General features: G+C 44.7%; 1 protein-coding gene across 1 annotated transcript; it reads right to left on the reverse strand.

Moving 5' to 3' along the window:
- Positions 1-4088: 4088 nt before the first annotated feature.
- urod (uroporphyrinogen decarboxylase) lies at positions 4089-9891 on the reverse strand. Its single transcript, XM_048247422.1, has 10 exons — positions 9724-9891; positions 8718-8830; positions 8458-8537; positions 8207-8269; positions 7716-7913; positions 7053-7214; positions 6129-6266; positions 5446-5546; positions 5165-5231; positions 4089-4627 (listed from the first exon to the last, which is right to left on the reverse strand). The coding sequence occupies exons 1-10, from the start codon at positions 9744-9746 to the stop codon at positions 4463-4465; spliced, it is 1110 nt and encodes a 369-aa protein (XP_048103379.1). The 5' UTR covers positions 9747-9891; the 3' UTR covers positions 4089-4462.
- Between the last annotated feature and the right edge of the window lie 256 nt (positions 9892-10147).

Consider the following 10147-nt stretch of genomic DNA (forward strand, 5'->3'; position numbering starts at 1 on the left):
TTTTAAGGACTCACCTTTGACTAGACATGCCCAAGTCATCCTTTGTCTTTCTTTCTTAGTTCTGCTTTGGGTTTTAGTACTTGTTTGGTTTGGTTATGTTAACCTCTTCTAGTTCTTCCCATGAATAGCTACCCTCCTGACAGGCTAGCAGTGTGCAGCCTCTTCCATCGGACCTGTAATAAGCATCATTTGCCACCATCACCACCCAATCTCACCTGCAAGTGGGAGAATGACCTGAGCAGACCAAGGGATTACTTGCCTTTTTTCACTAAGCATTACTGCAGGATGAGCTAGTGTTGCCTGTTATATACAAAAAAAAACTTTTTTTTTTGTCTCGTAGTGGAATTAGACGGTCCTATGCCATTGCAAATAAAACGAAAAACAACAAAAAAATAAATGAAAAAACCTCCTTTGGCTTTCCTCAGTCCCTACTCCCATACTCTGAGTGTCTCTATGTGTTAACTGTACCAGTGTTTAAACCCGTCCCTAGACTTTTTAGAAGGAAAGCATAATAATCGCTGGTAGAGATTGTTCACTAGTTCATCTACTGTTTCAATTTTGTTTTGTTTTTAATTTTATTATTTTTTTACTGTTTATTTAAGGGAAAGTGTTTGTCGCCTCTTTGTGCTACTGAATTGTAAGAAAAAAAGGTATCCAGTATTTGTTGCCACAAAAGTATAGTTCAACAACACTTTTTGTTTGTGCAACCTCTTGAGCTAATGTCTATAAACAAAAATTTATTACTATTTATGTAATGCTACTACCATTTTATATGATTTGTGTTGGAATTTCAGTGCTTTTCTATGAATAAAGTGTGAAACACGTCATTGCCTTCCAGATGAAAGTAATTTTCAACTTCAGATTTTTAATAGTTTTACTTATAAAAAATAAGTCTTTTACATACATCTAGTTCTAGGTCATTTATGAATTGACAACACTGAGTTTCTGTCAGGATCCTTTCTGTGAGGATCTTTGCTTCCTCAAAGCTTTCGATAAGAAGCAGATGCTATCAATCTTAACAAGGGAAATTCTTCCTCTGTGTTTGACCCATCCATGATTAGAGAACACACATTTTTCCTACAGTTCAGGGTACGAACCAGCCACCCTTCACCAGTCTGGTTTCCTAACCAGTAAGCCACGGCTGCTCCAATCACTCTGTCAAGAGATTCTCCCGACACTCCATCACCTCACATAATAATACACTTTCTTTTCTAGTACAACAAGCTATTAAAGTAACATGTTCTCATTTCTCAGAGCAAAATGGCTGCTCCACAGCAGAGGGGCCGTTCACAATGGCAGCCCCAGACAGTGGGAGCAGATGGGAGAGTAGCTGGTGCTTTAGGAAACCACATCATTTGCTGAGTAGACTCAGTTTAGCAGCTATTCCTTCCCCCCCCCCATCACGTCTGTTCTGAGGGGGTGGAGGCCATCTCTCTAACACACCGAGAGATGTAGATGGAGGGGGTGGGGGGAGGGCGCGTGAACGAGCAGTTGGTTGAGTGAGCATGTGTGAGCCGGCTGATGATGGCTGGCATCTGCTGGAGTGTGACTGGTGTAGTGTAGCAGCTCTGCTAGTGAGGAGGAGAAAGTGTGCTTCCCACCACAGTGGGGTGATAGAACTGCAGTGACATGAGGCAAGAGACAGTGGAGTAATTGGCTTTCGCACCTTGCTCTATGTCTATAGCAGCTGTCAGATGGAGAGTAGAGGACTAGTGGGGGAGGTGTATGGCATGGCGCAGTCAAAAGATATAAGGTGTGCGTGTGTAGTGCAGCAGATTGTTGACCCTGGCTCTCCAACATCAGCTGACAGATTCTCATCTTGCACGCTGGAGTCCTCTCAAACCCATGGGCTAAGGGATGCCTCGATGCCCCCCCCCCCCACCCCGAGGTCCCTCACCCTGCTGTCTTCTGCTCCCTCACACCCTCACGCCTACCTTGGCCAAGCTCAGCCCAGCTCCCCCCCCTGAAGCAGGCATGGCAGGCGCGCTGCCTGGGCTGTCAGATCTGCCGCTCTACTGGGAGCTCATTTGAGGAGCTTTGTTCTGCCACGGTGGCTCCCCGAGCAGGCCGGTGTAATTGGGAAGGTAGAGCGGGGCTGAGTGCAGAGAGGATAGGTGAACAGCGGAGCACAGGACGCCGGCAAGGCTTTGAAGAGTGGGGGGCAGGGTGTTGATGCACTGCCTACTCTAGTAAAGCATACAGTGAAGTAAGTGAACCTGGAGAGATCAGTTCTATATATTCTCTTTTTTTTTGGACAGTGAAATTCTCAAGATTAACACGAACAACACTGATAATGACTGGGGCAATCTGCAGGAGATCTATTTTAAGTGACTAAAAAATAACTATGTGACTTCAAAGACACGTCTGTCATATACTGTATATGAGAAGTCTTGATTGCAGAAGGTTGATCTCTTCAATCCTTTAATGGAATCAGATGCCTCCTATCTGTATGGCTGAAATAAGGACAGCTTGTTGGAAAGATGTTATTTCATTTCGTGTCTGCAGGTGTTCACTTGCTGTATCATCTCTAAAAAAAAACAGATATCCAAATATCCACACATAGATGGTGTCATCTGACTGGTGCAAGCTGGGCTTATCTGTACTCCAGCTCAGCACAGGGTGCCAGTTATTCCTTTGACGCATTTTTAGTATTATCATTTTTTTCTTTTCTTTCTTAGATCCATTAACTCCTAATGTAAGTCCTGGGTCTGGCTGGGGCTCTCCTCCATCAGAGCCTGTTAGTATTTCCAATCAATCACGGGCCGAGGCCCTCCTCGTCCACTCCCATCTGATAGAGCGCTGATGATGCCCGCGCCTGACAAATGATGTACAGCCGGCTGTCTTGGCCAGCAGATTGGATTTTCAGGGCTGGTGATCTGCTGAAAGATTGAGCTTGAACCCCCTTCTCATGTACACACACACACACACCTTATTTTAAGGAGGCCTTGGGGAATTCAGGGCTTATTTCTTTCTTCTCTCCGTGTAGATTCATTGTTGCAATTAAAAATAATGCCCCACAGACCCTTGAGGTAGCACAGTGCGTAGCGCTCTAAGAACGCGTGAGGCCCCAGCCCCCGCCCCCAACCCTTCATCAGCGCAGCTGTGGGCCCCGAGCAGGCAAACAGGCCCAGATTGACAGAGGCTTATGGGTAGGAGGGGGAGAACGCCACACTAATCAGCAAATTGATTACAGCATTTTCTTTCCAGAGGCTTACAGCGTCTCCCTCAGCACAGTGGACACACCAGCCCGACCCTGAAGGGTGACCACGGAGTCCTGCGCCTAGACAAATTAGAGAGAGAGGAACGACTGCAGAGAGAGAGAACGGAGATAGAGGGGGCAGAGAAAGATAGAGAGAGAGAAAGACAGAAACACTGATAGAGGAGAGATTAAAAGAGAGAAAGAGAAAGACAGGCAGAAAGGAGAGGGGGGGGGGCTTTGATGTTGCCTGCTCACTGCTTTTTGGTCAGTCCTTTAAAAAAGACATGGGGACTATAGGACAATAACACAGCCAGGAGAATAACAATTAAAGCGAGTAGTCACCTCGAATATGTCCCAAAATACCAGGTTAAAGAGGGACTGAACCACGCTCTCTCCGGAATTAAAATGTTGGTGTTCCAAGTGTTTAAAGGACTGCTACTAGAAAACTCAAACCAATCAACAGCAGAGGGCTTTAAGTAGGCCTAAAACCAGCCCACTGGTCAACTACCACCATCTCTAATTCCACGTCATGAGTGTTTGTGTGGAATTATGAAATCCCTACTAGAAAGAGAAAAAATACAAAAACAACTGGATTTTGAGATTTATTTATCTAGGATGCTTAATGCCTTGGGGAAAAACACCAGTTGGGATTAATATCTCTGAATTCCTCTGAAGGAAAGGCAGAAATGGGAATAATCATTCTGTGATGAATAATCAAAATGTCATCATAAAGCATGTTATAAAGCTCTTTAATCATTAAGCTTTCATTCTCATTTCAAAATAGTTTTTTTTCGGCCTTTTTCCTCAACACACAAAATCCCGATAAGGAATGAAGATTACAGCTTATCTTCATCAATCAATTTTCTACTCTAAATCAAACAGACATCCATAAAATAACAGCTCTTTATTTGCAATTAGAAATCATCCAGCATTATATACACACAAACACACATGATCACATATCTTAGTGCCGTAACATATTCATAGTTAATAGTCAAACAAAAGTCATAGTCAAACAATGAACCATTGAAAAACAATGCATTTCCGACCTCCTGTTAAACAGTTCTTATCCTCCTCTTCTCGGCTCACAGCCATGGCACAAAATGCTGATTACATATTATGGCTGTCAAGCTAGACTAGCATTTAGCATGCTAGCCTTGGGTATCTCTACACTATATAGCCTGGTATGGAGCTGTCGTGTGAACTCATTGACCTTGTGACTGACTGACTGTGAAGGGTATTGGTTGGACTGTAGGCAGGCGTTCACTTGAGTTTGAGGAGCTGGCGGGAGTGGCTGTGGACAGCGTCCACGAAGGCGCCCACGCTCTCCGGGTCCATGTCAGGGTAGAGTCCGTGGCCCAGGTTGGCGATATAGCCTCGCGTGCCGAACCCTTCCAGCATCTTCCTCACGATCTCCGCTATGCGCTCCTGGGATACAGAGGAGACCGTTTAGCCTGACTCATGACGGCACCAGCACAGCAGTGCGATCACATTCAGATGGGTCATGAAACCCCAGCGTCCTGTTCTCATTAGAGGTAACCCACAAAAGCTTCATGAGGAGAAGACTATGATGACTGCCATGTTGGCCTGCCAGTGTATAGTATAAATGTCTAGACTTATGAGTAAGCACAGGGAACAAAACCCGAGACATCTGCCACAACGAGCGGCAACTGTAATGTTTTAGTGGTGAGACATTACACAATTGGCCACTAGGGGCCTACCAACTTCCAGGAATCCAGTATTCAAATCCCTATAACTTTGACATGGGGTGATTCAAACTGCAGTCATGAGAGGATGGATCTGATTCAGAGGGCCTTCTGCCCTTTCCCCAGGACAGGAAAATAAATCAGCTGCTCTGATTATGTACCCCATGTTTTTGACTCACGGTGCTCATTACTTCTTAACACTGTGCTAGAATAATCCAGATGTTGTCGCATTTTCCACGGTGACAACACTACTCCTTACCTTGGAGGCGTAGAGGGCGCAGGGGTCCATGTTGCCTTGGAGACTCACTTTACCGTCAGTCCTCACCCTGTGCACAGAGAGACAGGAAATGGCCATGAGCTGAAGCTGCCGCCCAGCGCAGACACAATGAGAAACAATGAGGCAGCGATGGAGTGTGTTCATCACTGCCCCAAGGGGAGAATGAGCCCATCGCTCACCGCCAGACGCCGGCCCAGGAGTCCGAGAGAGGCCACATCCATTACAGTTAGGAATCATGGGGGGAGGGGGTTGGTGGATCTTACCGTGCTGATCGAGGGTCAATGGTCCAATCCAGACCCACAACCTCGTAATGAGACACGGATAGATCCTCTAAGGCGTAATGTCCATCCTTCGCAAACACAATCTAAAGCGGGTGGAGACGTGACAGAGTGAGCAAATAGGCGTAGGTTTGGGGAAAAGGTCTGCAGTGACAGCACACCAAAAACAACCTCTTATCAAAGAACTGGGTGAGAGAGTCTATTTCTGATTATATTATGCCACATAGAGAATGGAGACAGTGGGGCCATAAATGAAGCCAACAGCAAAGCAAATGTTTGACTGCATGACTGAGCAAATGTGCTGTGGAGAGATAATTGTTGCCAAGACAATTATGTAAAACTTTTCACACAAACAGTATGCATGTACTGCCATCTGCTGGTAGGAAATAAAATGACTAAGTTCTGCTTGTCCTTTTAGGCTAATAAAGTGTCTGATTTAGCCCCCATAATTTTCGACAACCTCATTTCACTGTTACTTTTACCGGTATGAAAGCCACAAAATTGGTCAGACATTGTGCTCCAGACACGGAACACATGCGCAGCACAGCATTGTGGGACTCGCTGTCCTTCTTCACACTTTTTGTCATTCGTAAAATAGATCTAGAATAGAATAGAAAAGTCGTTACTCAGTTTTTATAGGTAAACACTTTGACCATGACATGTCCTACCATGGGCACTTTCTCCAGGCCAGAGTCCTGCAGGTGCTCCTTCACCCTCTTGGAGATGTCTCGGAGATACGGCAGGGCAAACTCCCCAAACTCCACTGGCCCCAGGCAACCCGCATGGGACTCAAACACCTGCAACGCCTAAAGCCATGCACAACACAATGCTTAGGAATCGGGCTGGTGACAAGCTGGTTAGAATACATCAAATAGCTCTCAAACATGTATTAAATTGTTTAAATCTTAAGCACAGTCATATCTAAACTCTCCACAACCTAGATAATGTAATTAAGTCTTAAAAACATGTCATGATATTAAAATGTGTAGACACAGCACTGGCATTATCAATAATGGTCATAATGGCTACTAACATAATGATTTGGTGGCATGACACATATTAGCATGTTAGATATGCACTATAACTGTCAACAACTATGACAATTCCCCAAAATGCAACACTGTAATATTATTGAAGATCTTTGTGAATTATGGAAGAGTATGGCAGGTGCCATGACACATTTCTGACCACTGGCATATTGTTCCAATGACTGGGGCCTGCTCTACTCGACCCTTCAATCACAAGCCGGTGTCTCTGGTGCCTCATGAATCTGGTGTTAGAGAGCTCGTTCCCCAACGTCCCTCTACTACCTGAGGTGCGTTCAAGTTTAACAGAGGCAAAGGTTCGTGTCCAACGTGCTTGTTTGAACAGATACATTTGAACGATTTTGTGTAAACATTCCATGTTACTGTTAACTCTCCGCCCAACTCCCAAAATGTTTGCAGAGAACTACCTCTTGAAATTGTTTGCGAGTTTTTGCAAACATTCTCGGAAAAACTCAAGGCAAACAGAAAACTGTTTGCAAATTTGATTTGTTTGCACATTTTTGGTGTTGGATAGGTCCACCTGTTCCTCATCCTCCATCCGCTTACCTGTGCCCCTGCAGCCACCTGTCCCACCAGGTACTCCACGATGACGTCCGTAAGCTGCTTGAGGAGCCGATGGCTGGCCTCGGGGTGGCGGTAGAGCCAGCGCTTGGCTTTGGAGTGGGTGGTGGAGCCTCCGCCCTCAATCATGTACGCCATCAGGGTCCACTGCGCAGGCATAAACACACAGAGGCGCAGCACGTGGACGCATATCAATTGAATTGCTCTCCGATTCAGACCCTCAGGCTTTTAGGTTTAGTTCCAACAAGGTCAGCTCCTCAAACAGAGTTTCCAAACTCAGCTACGACAACTACTATTGCTGCTTAAATACTCAACACCTGCACCATATACCTCCACTGTTGCCCTTTAACAGCACTACTCCAAACTCAGCTACTGCACTCCTGCTTTATACTCTATAGCCTGTATCATTGCTTTATACTCTATAGCCTGTATCACAGTTTTTGATTCAATCGCTCTAACTGTATCTGAGCGAGATATGGACAATATAGGCTTAGTTCGTTATATTTCATTCTGTTCATTGTCTTTTCTCAGTGTCTTGTTGGGAATAGCCAACTAATAAATAAAATGAATAAATGTCATTATGAAATGGTCCAAAGTGACATGTTGTCTGATGTCTGTAAATGTAGGATGGTGAGATTGGAGACTTACCGGAGCTCCAGTGAAGCCGATGAGTGGTACCTTGCCCTCCAGGCGGTGGCGCGTGAGTGTGATGGCCTTGAAGACGTAGCCGAGCTCCGCTGGCACGTCCACCTTGCTCCTCAGTGTTTGGAGGTCGTCCGGCTCTTTCAGGGGATCTGGGAAGGTAGGTCCTTTGCCTGGGACCATCTGAACATCCATACCCAGGGCCTGGAAGCATCCATGTGAAAACACACACACACACACACACACACACACACACACACACACACACACACACACACACACACACACACACACACACAAACAGGAAAGTCAGTTAGACACATATGGTACACATTGTAAATTGCGAGTGTCTAGTTTTGTTGTGCACCCATTCAGGAAAACGTGTTAAACTTGTGAGGCACTGGGTAATGTGTGTCACTCACAGCTTTGAGCCCAGTGCATGCTCAACTGGTTAACAATGACTAATAGGGGGGTCAGATGACTCCATCGTTCCTTACCTGGGGAATAACTAGGATGTCAGAGAAAATGATGGCAGCATCAAATGGGAAACGTCTGAGAGGCTGAAAGCAGAAAACAGGTATTAGATCAAACAGGTATTACGTTCATTAAACTACAGACAAACAGGCAACCATTTGGAGCCCATGAATCTTGTGTTTAGGGTGGCTTGCTGTATCAACTAAGTCAAAGAGCATCAAACAAAATCCTGTCAAGTCCCACAGTGAAATAATTAATTTAATGCTGTCTTTACCTGCAGTGTGAGCTCACAGCAAGCCTCAGGTGAACGGCATGTCTCAAAGAAGTCTTTTCCAGCCCGAGACTCCCTAAACTCTGCACCGTGAGGAAATAAAGTAGCACACGCATGATGATGCATTCTGATCCACTGTTTTGCCAACACAATTCCTACAGGCCTAACTGCTATCGTGATGATGACGTGATTTCAAATCCTGACACTAGTCCAGCTGCTAGCTAGACTTCATTTGACAAATGAGAGGAACCCGCTGGCCTTACCTGGTAAGTAACGGCCAGCTTGCCTCATGCACCAGACAGGGACATGCTCAATCTCCTCACCACGCGTGGCACGCAGAAATGTGTCATTCTTCAATTCAGGAAAATCTTTGGGTCTGTGGAAGAAACCATATTAAACACTTCAACGTTAAATTCAAACAAGATGTGGTGGTGGCAACATCAACTGAGACCAGAGCCCTTCCTTCCTGGGATGACTGCCTTTAGTTATTTCTGTTAAAATGAAATTACCCCTCCCTTTTCTTTATCAAGGCAGTCCTCTTGTTGTTGGCTGCGAGTGAACATCAAAGATAAGCTTGCTGGTAGTGTCCTACAACAGACTAACGGCTCACCCTGCTTCTGTAGTTTGAGTTCAAGATAATAAGGCAGTTATGATAGCTATATGACAAATGAGCATCACATCCATGTAACAAATTAGTTGGATAGCACTTCAGATTAATATCCCATGCTGTGATACATGTTAATATATATAGCCTAATATGTAACATTAGATGCATCACAGGGTTGATTATTAATCTGTTACTACTATTCTTAGGCTACTGTTACTACTAGGTCGACGTCACTGTAAACTTGCTAGTTTATGCACTGCTGTAAATGCGATGAAACAACGATCTTTCATTCATCATTGAACTGTTGATCGGGATGAAACTGTAATCCTTCAATTATGCTATTGTAAGAGGAAACAACGCAGCGTTACCTAAATGACTTGTTTCACAACATTGATAGCTGCTACCTTTTGCTAGCAAGCTGACTAGCATGTCAAAATCAAAAATTACTTCCTAGCTCCGTGACGTATTCTAGCTATCGTAAATTATCCTAAAACGACAAACCATCAACGGTCTAATGACACAAGTTGTCACAAGTGTTTGCCATTCTAAATGCTAAATGTTTCTAGGTATATGTGGTAGCCTACACAATGTTTTCAATTCACTAACAAGCTATACAACGTTACCTGTGCAGTTTCATGAAATGGACACAGAAAAGAACTCACAGAATATGATTATTCATGACCATTGGGAACTGGTTGTAATGTCCACACAGAATTGCCAATGTTCCAAAGTGAAGGCACCTTCCTGCTGCCTTTTCGCAACTTGAATGGGCATAAGGATGTACCTATCCTCTCACGACATTAACCTCTCCGGGCGCGGCCATCTTCGAAAGCTCACATGACACGAATTGAATAAGAGGGCGGGGTTTTAAAAAACATTTTGTTCTCTGTCTAGCGCCAGGCCTTTTGCAGGCCTTAGTCAACCACTAGGCTACAATATCTAGCTCATGAAATTGATGACAGACAGACAGACTGCCTTGACTGAGGGAAATTAGATGGGCCTACTACCACTATATCAGGGCATTATGCATTTGCATATTATTACAAGCTGTCTTCAGATGGTTGAAACCTTTGCCCCTCTCACACA

This window comes from Alosa alosa, chromosome 1 (assembly GCF_017589495.1).
Source record: "Alosa alosa isolate M-15738 ecotype Scorff River chromosome 1, AALO_Geno_1.1, whole genome shotgun sequence".
Taxonomy (NCBI): Eukaryota; Metazoa; Chordata; class Actinopteri; order Clupeiformes; family Clupeidae; genus Alosa; species Alosa alosa.

Bases quoted from the DNA above. Each gene is read 5' to 3' on its own strand.
- urod (XM_048247422.1), bottom strand. From the start codon at position 9,746: ATGGTCATGAATAATCATATTCT. The intron at 8,831-9,723 runs GTGAGTTCTTTT...TTTCTTCCACAG, and splicing joins GTCATGAATAATCATATTCT to ACCCAAAGATTTTCCTGAAT. The intron at 6,267-7,052 runs GTAAGCGGATGG...GCATGGCTTTAG, and splicing joins AGGTGGCTGCAGGGGCACAG to GCGTTGCAGGTGTTTGAGTC.